At 37.0% G+C, this 14,701-nt stretch overlaps 1 protein-coding gene across 1 annotated transcript in view; it reads left to right on the top strand.

Annotated features, from left to right (window-relative positions):
- Positions 1–11,696, top strand: part of LOC145666366 (uncharacterized) — a 108,916-nt gene extending 97,220 nt beyond the window's left edge. Inside the window, exon 4 of the mRNA XM_081733535.1 lies at positions 8,762–11,696. Within this exon, the coding sequence (XP_081589661.1) occupies positions 8,762–11,198 (2,437 nt within the window). The 3' untranslated portion in view covers positions 11,199–11,696. The remainder of the gene's footprint in view (positions 1–8,761) is intronic.
- Positions 11,697–14,701: the final 3,005 nt, after the last annotated feature.

Genomic DNA, 14,701 nt, shown 5'->3' with positions numbered 1-14,701 from the left:
ACGGAAAAATAACCATTCACATTTAAGACAAAAATTCTTTTGTGTGCACGTTTGTTTGTTTGTTCCCAGATAATAGGGCGTATTTAGAGGGTTCCTATCTCCTCTCAATTTTTTTAAATCGTGTAACTTAAGGCTAAATTTATGTATTTGATGCCACAAGCTAGTTCCGATTTTTTAAAAATACGCCCCTGCCAAATATCAGTAACTTTTGTGGAAAAAGTGTCATTTTGATAAACGTTGCTGTACTTTTTCCTTAAGAGTCTTTCTACTCACAGAAAATTTGTTCGCAAAAATATGCATGCTCTCATTCCTTTCTGCTAATTAACAAAGTGGAAGATTGTCATAATTTTTGGATATGTTATAGACATAGGATTGCACTATGTAGCTTTAGGGTCCCTTTCTCAAAAACCTAATATATTTTTATTAGATATATGAAAGTCACGGTAATCAATATGCAATAAAAGTTTTAAAAATACGATATTTGAGATTTTAACGGTTGTTCTCCCTAAGTCACTATCTTTTAATTTAGTTGTTTCAAACGTATCGTAATATACGTTAAAACATATATTAAACGTAAGAAAGTGTCATTTATGAACTATTATGCATTGATTAAATTCGATATTTGAATACTTTTTCAAAGTGGACGCAATTCTCGCTTCAACTGGTAGGTGTCACTACATGCATTTTCCCTTCCTCCCCTTTCTGTTTGGCAATAGCTGGAGTTGGAAAAGGGTGGGTGCGTAGTGACTTCTGTTGAAAGAAAAACGAGAAGGAATGTATGTGAGGAGAAATTCCAGCTTCATTTTCGGAAACACAAAATTCTGACCGCCAGACCAGACCAGTCTTGGTTTTTATGTTTTTCTATTTTATACGTAAACGGCAAAGGATGTTACGCAATCACCGTAAGGAATGTCGTATTTTATAAAACCAAAGATTGATATTTTTCACACTTTTTCATTTTATATTAATTATATATTTTCTACAAATTTCCTTTGTAATAGGAAAGTAATTAGCATGTTAGCCGTAACATTCAGTATGCCAAAATATCAATTATTTTCATGCATTTGTGTCGGAGAGAATAAGGCAACCTATTTTGCCCTATACCTTATAATGGCTTTAGTACAGCCTTAATGCAGGTTTCTAGACCTGATTTCGTTTCGTCTTATTTCACCTAGCTTCGTAATTGTTCTCAATATACGGGGTCAACACCAATTATTTTATTTTTCTTGTTGTAATCGAATTCGGAACCACGCTCACATCACGTAGGATAATATCCGGATGAAGGAAATGGTTTTAAGTATCCCATATAGGAGGGAGACATATCAGTCTATTCTGCTTATAGAGATGATCATCCGCGCAGTGACTTTACCTTTGAAATTTCCTTCTTAAAATGTTTCCTGAGCACCTTCTAATTTTCTTACGTTGTTTCGGGGGCCACAGTGGTTCAAAAGTAAAGCGCTTACCTCTGGTGGATGGGATTCTTGGTTGGATCCCCGGTCAAATAAATTTGTGGTGGACAACATCGTGTCCATGTTTTTGTCGGGTACTTCCGTTTCCTCCCACTTTTCATCCCACCAATTCCATCAACATTCACTTGCTTTAATCCTCGTTTCCCTTAGTTTAACGGGCATAATCATGGGCATAAAAAAGAAAGAAAGAGTAGTGGTTTCTATAACCTAGTTTGATCTATAACCCAGGGTGCCTAGTTCGTTCCCAAGGCAAGTAAGCTTGGGACGGATAACATCGAGTTCGTGGGTTTTCTCCGGTCACTCGCACATTCTCCTTTCACCAACTCGTCCATAATAATTCACTTGCATCAATCATAGTCTTTCTTAACCTAACAGGCATAACCGTCGGGCATTAAACGTAACGATTTGATTTTCAAGTTATTAGCCCAAACCTATCCAAATCGAAAAACAATTGTATTTTATATTGCTCATTAACGTTTTTAGAAAAAAAAATGTAGAAAAAAGCATGGCAAACCGTAATTCCATTCAAAAGTGAAACAGCAGGCTCATAATACATTGATCTAAATTAAAACCATTATATATCGTTTGGAACTTTTCCAAAATATATACGGATATTCCGAAAAGTGCTAGAGTTGTTGTAAGTCAGTGAGTCGTGGGTCAACAGCATGTATTTTATTTCTGTTGTACTTATTGTGGAAGTACTCGATTTTCGAGGATAATAAGTTGTATATTTTGATTTTATTTTATGTTTATGTCGCGGAATTGTTAATAAGGTTATGGGAATTTAATGTTGTAAATGTGAAGTAAATGCAAGCTGCACAGTCTGGTTAACGTTGGTGTCAGCAATTTATTGTAAACACTTGTGTATAAGAATGTCATCGTTATGAGTCTGGCAATGTAGGAAGGAAATGTTGACAATGTGTCTTTCCTCACATTAGCCAGATTCTAGAAATTGTATAAACTGAATCTGTAGGATTTTATGAATTTCATGAGATTACGGATGTACGGAGAATTGCTTAGAACCGGGAAATCAGAGCGTGTCGAGGGTTGCAATTTTGAGTTTTGACACATGGAAGGAATTTGTCTCTCCATGTGAAAACGGTGTTACACGTGCCGCAGCAGACGAAAAAGCAGACGATGGGAGTTGGACCCCGCCAAACAAAACCGGAGGACGAGAAGGTTTTGGGATGAGTTCTTGACAGTTCATGATCAGTTCAGAGAGTTCTGAGGAGTTTTTGGATGAGTTCTTGGAGAGTTGGCAGAGTTACGACAGCGACTAATTCTTAGAAGTCCATGATCAATTTACCGTGATCATTCTTGGGTTCGATTTTGGAGAATCGAGTTTCATTTGAATATCAGCCAGATGAAGAGAGGAGACAGTACGTTGTACTTCAACAGAGTCTAACGACGCAGAACTTAGGCAGAGATTTGCATTGAGAGGAGCCATTCCTCAATGCCCATTTTCGTCGTCCACCAACAAGGAGTTTCAACTTAAGGAGCAGAGTTCAACACCAGAACGACGAGGGAATACACCAGTTTAATCCAGGTATGTGTGGCACCGAGTCAGAATTCAAAGCTCAATACTTGATCGTTCTGTACCTGTCTGGCAAATGAATCCGAATATCCGTTATAGCTAACATTCATAGATCTTATAATTCATTCATAAAATTATCGTAATACAGTGTTTTATTTTAAATGAAGTGGACGTATCTTTATTTGTCTAATCCCCAAATAAAAACCTCTCGCAAGTTAATTTCATAGTTTGTCCCACTCATTTTAGATGGTGAGTGGTAGGCGCCTAGTAGCACTCAATTTGCATCCCCAATTAGGCACAGAGTGGCTAGGTTGTCATTATGTATCTTACGTGGCGAGAAACTGATAACTGCAACTAACCACCTCTTATGACTAGGGTTGAGCGTGATTTAAAAATATGCTTCTGAACACGGGTGAATTTGTCTACGTTTTACTTTCAAGGCTTTCATTTCCCTTTTCCACATGTTTCTGTTTACTTACCTGAGGTGAGTATCTCTACATGAAAAAACAGCTTGATGTATTTTTGGATATTGATATTTGTAATTGTAATAATAGCAATAGGACTTATACTACTACTCGGCTTTCGAAACTTAGTTTTTAGAGGAACTAACTACAGGAAAAATACATCTTTGAATCACTGCGATATATAAATTAATAAATAAGAAAAGGAGTGACTAGTGTGCCTAATTCTTACGGCAAAATTGAAGTCAAATGAAATGAACTTCGGTTTATAGTTAGGCCTTGACTCAAACTTGGATGCTATCATATTGCTTTCATTATAATAATATCCTAAAGTATAGTGGAAATCCGAAATTTTGCGAAAAACAAATTGAGTATCTTACAAGCTGTTCAACTTACGGAGATGAAATTCATTAAATTAACTTTATTGAAAATTAACAGAACGTGTCCTACCATTTTCTATCACTTCTCCTTTATGGGAAGGGGCGGCACTCTGTAAATATGGTAAATTGATACTGGGTTAGTTTGTAAAAATAATCGAAAAGGATTGATATTAGTTGAGACACAAACAATACAGTCCATCATATATCCATATGTGCTTACCATCAGGGGCGGATCTAGAACGAACTTCTGCTGGAGCAGTGGGTAATACTGATACTTAGAGCTACATTTAAGAGCTCCAAACTCTGGGATATATTTTTATATACAAAATAAGGAAATTTCTTGTTCTGAGGAGCTTTTCGTCTTCTGAGGGGCGTACTCCACCAGGATCCAACGCTGGTTACCATACGGTTTCTACTACAATAATTGCTGAAGCTTGTTTTTTTTTTATATGGAGCGCTTACAGCACAGGGCAATCAACCCATAAAGTTGTGAGAAAAACGACCTAAAATTTGTAACATAAGCTTCTGTGCGTTGGTCTACAGCCCTTGATTTGGGACTTTAAAAAATTGATCCATTTTTCCACTGAAACGTATCAATAATTCAACAACAAAATAATAAGACCATGACAGTTTAATTGAAATTCATCGTAACTTTACCCACGACAAGCACTTTAACATTTTATATCGTAAAGGTCAGATCCATCGTTATTGTAACAGTGGTGTTTGAGCGATTGACCGTAGAAATTCAAACTCCGATTAGTTAGAATTTCACAACTTGGTTTCACAAGTGTAAACCCTTTAGTCGGTGAAAAGGCCGTGCATCATGTGTCAGAGTTGATGTGTTTTGATAGGTCAGTGCATCATGGTGATTGGTGGGTCGGAGTCGGTCAGAGGTTCACGGTGAGTGGTGAGTCGTGGGTCACGGCGGGTGCTGGGTCAATGGGTCATGGGTCACGGTTTCATTCACCAAGGCCATCTCTAGGTTAACTGGTTTTGGTTCGGTTTAAACTTCAAACAGAATGTGTAATTTTATTTCAGAAAACGAACAGTAATTTGGTTGTTTTGTTTGGAAACAGACACTACATTGCCACTTTTAAGAATATCAGTATATATTTAGAAAAGTTCCAAACGATATATAATGGTTTCGTTTTAGGTTAAGGTATTATGAGTCTGCTGTTTCACTTTTGAATGGAATTACGATTCCCCAAAGTTTTTTTGTATATATATTTTTTGTGTGAAAACACGTTAATGAGCAATAGAAAGTACAAATTTGTTTCGGTTCACATTCTTTTGGGTTAACATCTCGAAAATGTAATCTTTACGTTTAATGTCCAACGATTATTCCTGTTAGGTTGAGGAAGAGTAGGATTAAAGCAAGTGAATTATGATGGACAAATTGGTGGAATGAGAAAGTGGGAGTGTTCTGAGAAAACCCACGAGTACAATGTTGTCCGTCTCAAGCTTATTTGCCTTGGGAACGAACCAGGTACCCCAACCATCAGATAGTTTATTAGGCGCAGTCTCAGTTTTGATACCCGGTGGGAGAGCCTTTGAAATATTAAATGTGCTCGTTGTATCTGTGTTCGTGTCCCTGTTGTTCAAGGTTACTGGAAATATCTGTAAAACGTGAATAACCGAATATAAATTAGATAAGTTACGGAGATACTTTCAGTCCTTTTATTAAAATATAAACGTGAATTCTCTGGACTACAGTATTTTATCATGACCGAAATAAGTATTTTATCGTTAATAAAATATTGGAATCGTAAATGTTTGCAATTTGCTACATGGACGAGTGTTTCTTAACTCTTAGTTAAAAAGAGCGGTCTTAGGATAATGGCTTGAGCATTCGCTTCGTGAGTTAGGGGTGCGCGGTTCGATTCTCTCGTAGGAGAATCAGAAAAAAATTATAATTTAGAATGTTGATATTTCTGATGTATAATAAAATGAATAATAGTCAATTTCTCTCGTTCTTAAAAGTTAGAATTCAAACCACATCCTTCACAGGGAAAAACTAACAACATGACGTCACAGTCTAAAATCTCGATTCCTACTGTCTGAAAACTTCATGCACATGTTTCGTTAACAATTCATGGATACAAAGGCTCATCAATCAGGCCTAGTATGAGTCATGAATTTAACGAAACGTCATTGTGGAATTGTTACTGTGTTCCTCTACCCTTATTAGAAATAATAATAATATTTTCGTTCGCCATTTTTAGCACTTCCATATATTCGTTCAAGAAAAATTGGTAAATGGGAACTTCTTTTTTATATTTGTTTCTATTTTATGTTGAAATATCAACAAAAACCATACATAATCTAATGTCTTTTACCCAAAGAATGGCTGTTACATCGAAAGGGTATCGTGATAAAAACAAATCCTACTGAGTTTCTGTTAAGGCTTCAGAAGGTTTGATTTTCATATTATTCAGCAGCTGACACCTTCTTTATCCCCTGTTTTCTTTCCACAGTATCTCGTGTAAGACAATTCATTTTTATGGAGTGTCCAAAAACTTTATTTTCATTTCCTTATCTTCCGTATGCTTACTTGCACTGGAATAGGACTTAATACTGAGGTCTCAAATATTCAGTAATAATACTAATAATATAAATGACAAATTCGGTATGAGGACAAATTGTATTCAAATCTGTAAAATCGCCGTATCGTTAGGTAGAAGTTACAAAAGAGACGGAATTGGAGAGAAGTGTCAGGACATACCCTCTGCATACGTCCCTACAACTAGCTAAATATTAAAGCGAAAGTTTCGAGCCAAATTTCGTGTAGAAGGAAGGGATCCTGAACTCAGGAGAGCCGGAAGAAACTTTGTTTTTAAGTTATGGTTATGCCGGCTAAGCTACAGAAGACTTCGATGATGAAAATGAAAGAAATATAGGAATAAAGAAAGTGGGAGGAAGCGGAACCGGAGAAAACCTATACACGCGTTCTTCAGCACAATACCCATAACCCGGGAGATGGGTGGAACAGGGTGAAGCATAAAATTTACAAAACTTCAGTAATAATAATAATAATAATAATAATAATAATAATGGTACAATCCGCGGCAAAAAACCTGCAACATGAACATATAAGTTTATTGTGAAATGACGAAGTCATTTGCTCCAAAATAAGTGTGCACGGGAGGAGGCCGAGGTGATTCTGGCGTGATTCGTTCCACTTAGATGTTATGTTCATTCTCTGTACTGTTAGGCGTAGTTTCACAATAAACTCACATCCTCATGTTGCAGGTTTTTTGCCGCGGATTGTACAAAAAGTTTTAAATTTTGCAAACCTGACTTAAATGTAGGGATTTCGAGGAAGGGGTTCCATACCTTCATGAGATACCTCTGCAGCTACTCAAATTTAAACGAGGGGGGCGCGGTGGCTCAGTGGTAGAGCGTTCACCTCTGGTGCTTGGGGTCCCGGGTTCGATCACAGCCCCCGCCAAGTGAACTTTGTGGTGGACAAACACCGTGCTCGTGGGTTTTCTCGGGGTTCTCCCGTTTCCTCCCACTTTTTTCATTCCACCATTTCACTCATCTCATAATCACCGTCTCCTTTAGCCTAACCGGCATAAGCGTGGGACGTAAAACTCAAAGATTTCATTTCATTTATTTTCAAATTTAAACGAAAGCTTTCCACTAAAGTTTCATGTAGAAAATATTCCACTGTACGTTATAAGGAAAATAACTTTATAAAAAAAGCTGAATATCTTTGAACAGTAAGTCAAATAATATACTGACTTTTAGAGTTTGCACAGGTAATTCTAAAAGGTTTGCTACAAAAATGTATACGCAGATCATAATTCAGTGAGCTCTGAAATACAAAGTAACAAAATAACATATAAGATTGAATCAAGAGAGCAATTATTACTTAAAAGGTAGCATACATTATTTCGAGAATCGAGATAAAACGATAAATTTTTACGATTCTTTTTGTCTCGTCTCGAGTCTCATCTCCAAAGCGAGACGATAATTTGAGTTAACCTTCTCCCGTCTCCAATGTAAAATGTTAAGTCTCATCCCGATATTGTTTGTTTTGTTTCAGAATCGAGTTGACAAATTCCCATTGTCATGAATAACATTAAACAAAACCGAAATGCTTTTTTTTTTTTTTTTTTGCCTAATGTCACGCGTCTGCTTGTAATGGTATGACCTAAGCGATAAGAAGTTTCTAAATTTTAATCTACGAGATAATTCTTATTATTAGTATTATTATTCCTGTAGATTTGATAGTTCAAGTATTGTAACATCCGAGTATTCAAATTTCTGAATATAATAAAACGTGTCATCGCCGATCAATCGCCATCAAAATTCCTGAAGTAAAAAAATGCCCGACGTGGATTCGATCCAGGAACATCCAGATTACTGCTCAAGCGCCTTGACCACTGAACCACGATCATTATGCGGTAAATGATTCGTCCTTAGTTGATTACGTTATGTTTCTGTGCCTCCGCTAGGAAATTTATATGTTACTTTTCTTCGTTTCAAAAAGTCTTTCGTGTTTCTTTTATAATGATATAAGTGAGTAATCTTCGGCAGAGTTTATATTAATAGCTTGGGTTGTTCTTAAACCTGCGGTTCACATTGTATTTCTTCTCCACACGAAACTATAGATATGATAGTTTTAGTTCTCATTATCTGCACATGTTTCGAAGCAGTCACCCTTACCTGGCCAAAGACTTGTGTCCGCCACTATACAAATGATTGTTCAATTTCACATAGTAAAGCAAATTACATCCTCTATTTTAGGAATAGAGATATATATGAATACTTCTCAATGGTACTCCGTTTCATATTTGTAACATATTTCATTTAATAGAACAAAAATAAAGTTAATTTTGTCATGAAATATAGGAAATGATTTCTCTTCTATTATCTCTAATCACATTTCCTTGTTTGTTGAAATTGTTGCAGACGCGATAGCGTATTTGCTTTTCACGGAGAAGGGAATACATTTATTACATTAAAAGAAGCCATTTCTTATTCAGATGAGGAATCTTATACTTCAAAGCAGTTTGGCAAAGGATTTAGTCGATCATGTTTGTCAAGACATGCGCTAACACAGGCAAGTAAAAAGCGTCATACGTACCAAAAGAGTGATAAACGCTTTAGTCAAAGTTACACTTTTTCGAGCGGTAAGTTAGTACAAAAATGTGAGAAATCCCACACCTCCGGAGTGTGTGGAAAGGAATTTAGAGTGCGTTCATGTTTAGCTAAACACATGTTAATCCACATAGGAGCAAAGCTACACACATGCAAACAGTGTGGTAAGGCATTTAGTCGACGTTCATGGTTGGTTAGACACATTTTAATCCATACAGGAGAAAAACATCACAAATGCAAAGATTGTGGTAAGGCATTTAATCAACGCTCAAGTTTGGTTAGACACATGTCAATCCACTCAAGAGAAAAACATTATTTATGCCAAGAGTGTGGTAAGGCATTTAATCGACGTTCAAATTTGGCTAAACACACATTAATTCACACAGGGGAAAAACATCAAATATGTGAAGAGTGTGGTAAGGCATTTAGTCAAAGTTCAAATTTGGCTAAACATATCTTAATCCACACGGGAGAGAAACCTCACAAATGCGAAGAGTGTGGTAAGGCATTTAATCAACGTTCAAGTTTGGCTAATCACGTTTTAATCCACATAGGAGAAAAACATCACAAATGTGAAGAGTGTAATAAGGCATTTATTCAACGTTCACATTTGGCTACACACATGTTAATCCACACAAGAGAAAAACGTTACACATGCCAAGAGTGTGGAAAGGGATTTAGTCTACGTTCATGTTTAACAAGGCACATGTTACAACATACAGGAGAAAAACCTTACGCATGCAAAGAATGTGGTAAGGCATTTAATCATCGTTCAAATTTGGCTAGACACATGTTAATTCATACAGGAGAAAAAAATCATAAATGCGAAGAATGTGGTCGGGCATTTAATCAACGTTCTCATTTGGCTAAACACATGTCAATTCACACGGGAGAAAAACATCATAAATGCGAAGACTGTGGTCAGGTATTTAGTCTCCGTTCAAGTTTGGCTAAACACATCTTATTCCACACAGTAGAAAAACATCACAAATGTGAAGAGTGTAATAAGGCATTTATTCAACGTTCACATTTGGCTACACACATGTTAATCCACACAAGAGAAAAACGTTACACATGCCAAGAGTGTGGAAAGGGATTTAGTCTACGTTTATGTTTAACAAGGCACATGTTACAACATACAGGAGAAAAACCTTACGCATGCAAAGAATGTGGTAGGGCATTTAATCATCGTTCAAATTTGGCTAGACACATGTTAATTCATACAGGAGAAAAAAATCATAAATGCGAAGAATGTGGTCGGGCATTTAATCAACGTTCTCATTTGGCTAAACACATGTCAATTCACACGGGAGAAAAACATCATAAATGCGAAGACTGTGGTCAGGTATTTAGTCTCCGTTCAAGTTTGGCTAAACACATCTTATTCCACACAGGAGAAAAACATCACAAATGTGAAGAGTGTAATAAGGCATTTATTCAACGTTCACATTTGGCTACACACATGTTAATCCACACAAGAGAAAAACGTTACACATGCCAAGAGTGTGGAAAGGGATTTAGTCTACGTTCATGTTTAACAAGGCACATGTTACAACATACAGGAGAAAAACCTTACGCATGCAAAGAATGTGGTAAGGCATTTAATCAGCGTTCAAATTTGGCTAGACACATGTTAATTCATACAGGAGAAAAAAATCATAAATGCGAAGAATGTGGTCGGGCATTTAATCAACGTTCTCATTTGGCTAAACACATGTCAATTCACACGGGAGAAAAACATCATAAATGCGAAGACTGTGGTCAGGTATTTAGTCTCCGTTCAAGTTTGGCTAAGCACATCTTAATCCACACAGGAGAAAAACATCACAAATGTGAAGAGTGTAATAAGGCATTTATTCAACGTTCACATTTGGCTACACATATTTTAATCCACACAAGAGAAAAGCGTTACACATGCCAAGAGTGTGGAAAGGGATTTAGTCTACGTTCATGTTTAACAAGGCACATGTTACAACATACAGGAGAAAAACCTTACGCATGCAAAGAATGTGGTAAGGCATTTAATCAGCGTTCAAATTTGGTTAGACACATGTTAATTCATACAGGAGAAAAAAATCATAAATGCGAAGAATGTGGTCGGGCATTTAATCAACGTTCTCATTTGGCTAAACACATGTCAATTCACACGGGAGAAAAACATCATAAATGCGAAGACTGTGGTCAGGTATTTAATCTCCGTTCAAGTTTGGCTGAACACATCTTAATCCACACAGAAGAGAAACATTAGAAATGCGAAGAGTGGGGTAAGGCATTTAGTCAACGTTCAGATTTGGCTACATACATGTTAATCGACACAAGAGAAAACCGTTCATCATGCAAAGATTGTGGTAAGGCATTTAATCAACGTCCAAGTTCGGTTACACACATGTTAATCCACACATAAGAAAACCATTAGACATATCAAGTGTGTGGGAAAACATTTAATCGCCGCTCAAATTTGGCTGCACATTTTAATCCACAGAGAAGAAAATCGTTACACATGCTATGTCTGGTAAAGGATTTATTCTACGTTCGTACGTCACAACGCACATGTTACCCATAAAGGAGCAAAGCAACACACATTGCAGTGGTGTGGTAAGACAGTGAACGTTCAAGTTTGGCTACTCACATAAAAATTTGCACAAAAGCAAAACATTACACATGCCAAGAGTCTGGTAGGGCATTTAATCAACGTCCAAATGTGGCTACATACATGTTAATTCGTACAGGAGAAAAATACTACACATGCCAAGAGTGTGGAAAAGGATTTAGTCTATGTACAATTTTGGTTACAGGTATGTTAATCCAAACAGAAGCAAAATCTCACGTGCAAAAGATGTGGAAAAGGATAAAGTTTACGCTCAAACCTTGCAATACACATGAATGAAAAAAAAAACATGCGAAGAGCGTAGCATGGCATTTGCTCAAAGTTCACACATGGCAAATCACATTTTAATCCAGACAGGACAGTAATCTCAAACGTGCGGAAAGTGTAAAAAATATTTACTGGCTGTTCACATTTAGCAAATCGCATGCTAGAGCACACAGGTGAATAACCAGGGACATGCGCAGGTTGTCCTAAAGGATTTAGTTTACATTCCGCATTGGCAAAACATGTTACTAGACAGCATGTAGAAAGGGATTTGACGCATTTCCAAGTTGTTAAATTTTAGGAAAAATGTTAAGTGCACGATATCTATATACTGCAATAGAGGTCTACAATAGTATTAAAGATTAAACGGATGAGACTACGTTACGTCCTTCAAATGACGTACTTGCCCTTGCTAACGGAATATAGGTTTAGAAGAAAAGTTGGTTAAGTCCGTATTTGGATGGAGATGTTACGGCAAATTCGTTCCGCATCTACTCTGCGAGCGGCGCTTCTGCTTTGCCGTCACGGGGATCGCTGCATAGTGAAAAGATGGCTGACGCCGTGGAAGGTTTGAGTGACGATTCCACAAGTAAATACTTATCTCAAGATATGGGCTCCGAATTTACCGAGATATGGGCACATTTTTACGTAAACGCGAAACAAAAATATCACGTTTCGGCTCGCTTTGACAAAAGATCGGCCGTCCACCCTCCACTACAAATTTGGGATTGTGCTGAACCGGAAATAATTATTTTTTTTTGATAATTTTCTCGCAGAAGATTGATGTGTTTGAGACTAGCGAAATAGTGCTTTAGAATGACACATAATTTCGTAATGCAGATTTATAAGTGGAGACAAGGGCTGTTTTCCAAAAACAGGTTTTCTTAAAACCTATAAAAAATGAGCGAATGTAGAAAAGAAAAAAGATTATGTCGAACGCAGAAAGGTCTAGCTTATATTGTTCTGGCCAGAGTCTCTCATGCCGGAGAGAAAATAAGATCAACTCATCCTCTATAGGAGTGAAAGATAAATGAGAAAGTGGACGAGCAAACGGATTGAACACTGAAGTGCGTTGATTATGCCATTGAGAAATTGTTACAAAAGTATTCATGAATTTTTTTTTCTTTCTTCATGTTCTTCACCTGATATATCATTGTACGTCACAAAGGTATGCTAGAAGTTTTAGACTTAGATCTGTTAAGAGACCAAAATTGTTTAGTGTTGTTGATGCTGGTGTCTGATTTTTTGAAATATAGTCTAGGTATTTACTGCATCTCAATAGATTTTATACGAAGTCCGATATCAGAAATTCCTTTTAAGATATATATTCGTTTGGAAATGACCGCCAGAGTTCCCAAGCCTTTTTTTCAGAATGTGTGGTGACTCTGTTCGCCGTGCCATGTTGGAAATTTCATTGTATTTGCTTCTTTAAACGGTACAAAATCTTTATTGTTGCATTAAAAACATCGGCGAAAGAATCCAGTGCCTCGTCTAATGTTCCATCTAGTAAGTGTCCACTGTAACACCTGTAGTACTTTACAAATTTTACCCAAACGAGCCTTCTTCCAGTCAGGTACAAGCTTTCTTTTTGAGTTTGATTGCTGGCTTCTGGAGTTGGAAGTAAGATAGGGAACTGGGAACTCATGGTCTGAGAGAACCAACGTTTTATATGAGATGTCACATTCAGTCGAAAAAATAGAGATGATATAATCTAAGCTGTTACTTTTATGCGCGTTAAAAATGTACTATCCCAAATCGAGTCCTTGAATAGAATAGTCGACAAAAAGGTGTCATTTGTGTCTTATGTTATCCCATATTTACTGTCGATCCATATTTAAGCCCAAGTTATAGTCACCAAAATGAGCAAATTTTGTCACCTTGTGACAGCATCTGGAAGTGATTCGTGGCATGTTTCAAGTAAACTTTGATGACTGTTTCTATGTGGTCTCGAGAAACTCCCAACGAAGTTTTATTTTTTGGACAGACTTACCTCGGCTGAAGTAATTTCACACTCACGTACGAGATTATTCTGTGCTATGCTGCCCCATTTACTTTAATACATACTCCGCCCCTATGGTCTTGCGGTCGTATCTCTATATAGAGAATTGGAAGAGAAACAGCATTCCACTGTTCCTTACCGATTCCTTCAGCCATTTTTCACTCACCACTAAAGACCCATATTCCAGCAACTAACTAACATTAATAGCACAGTCCGTAAAATTGTTTTTAATGCTTTGTATATTTTGGTAGTATACTTTAAACATGGTTTTCTGTTCACTTCACTTTTGACCAGCATTCTCCTGTACATCACCACATTACACACAGAATATGGAGTACATGATTTGGCACGCTTCTCCAACGTGAGATGACGTTGTCCAAGTCACTCAATCTTTTCTTACCATCTGTGTTGAACATTGTAAAATATATTAATGGAGTGTCCTGTTGCAACAAAAGATAACGGTATTTCACTGCATTTCCAGCTGGAGATATTCTGCAATGCATTGTCAAACGCAGACTCTAGGCGTTACCTTACTACTGGGTTCACAATCGAAATGATAAAGCACAGATGAAGAAAATACCACCTCATAGCTTGGCATTAACAGTGATCACTGGATGGATGATGACTGCTGAGATATTTGATGTCTGCTTAGAACACATTAACCAAATTTCAAAATATTCGAAAGAAGATCCAATCATTATGCTCCTCGAACACCACAAAAGCCACGTAAACATCACTGTGATAAAGAAGGATTATCGAAATGGCGTAGTTATGAACATTTTCCCACTGCCTTGCAGTCACAAACTGCAATTGCTGGAAGTTTCGTTTTTGAAGACCCACTACAATCAGGTGTGAAATAACTGGCTATTTAATAAACTAG

This window comes from Thermobia domestica, chromosome 12 (assembly GCF_964235325.1).
Source record: "Thermobia domestica chromosome 12, izTheDome1.hap1.1, whole genome shotgun sequence".
Lineage (NCBI taxonomy): Eukaryota > Metazoa > Arthropoda > Insecta > Zygentoma > Lepismatidae > Thermobia > Thermobia domestica.
This window is presented reverse-complemented; position numbering and strand designations above follow the sequence as displayed.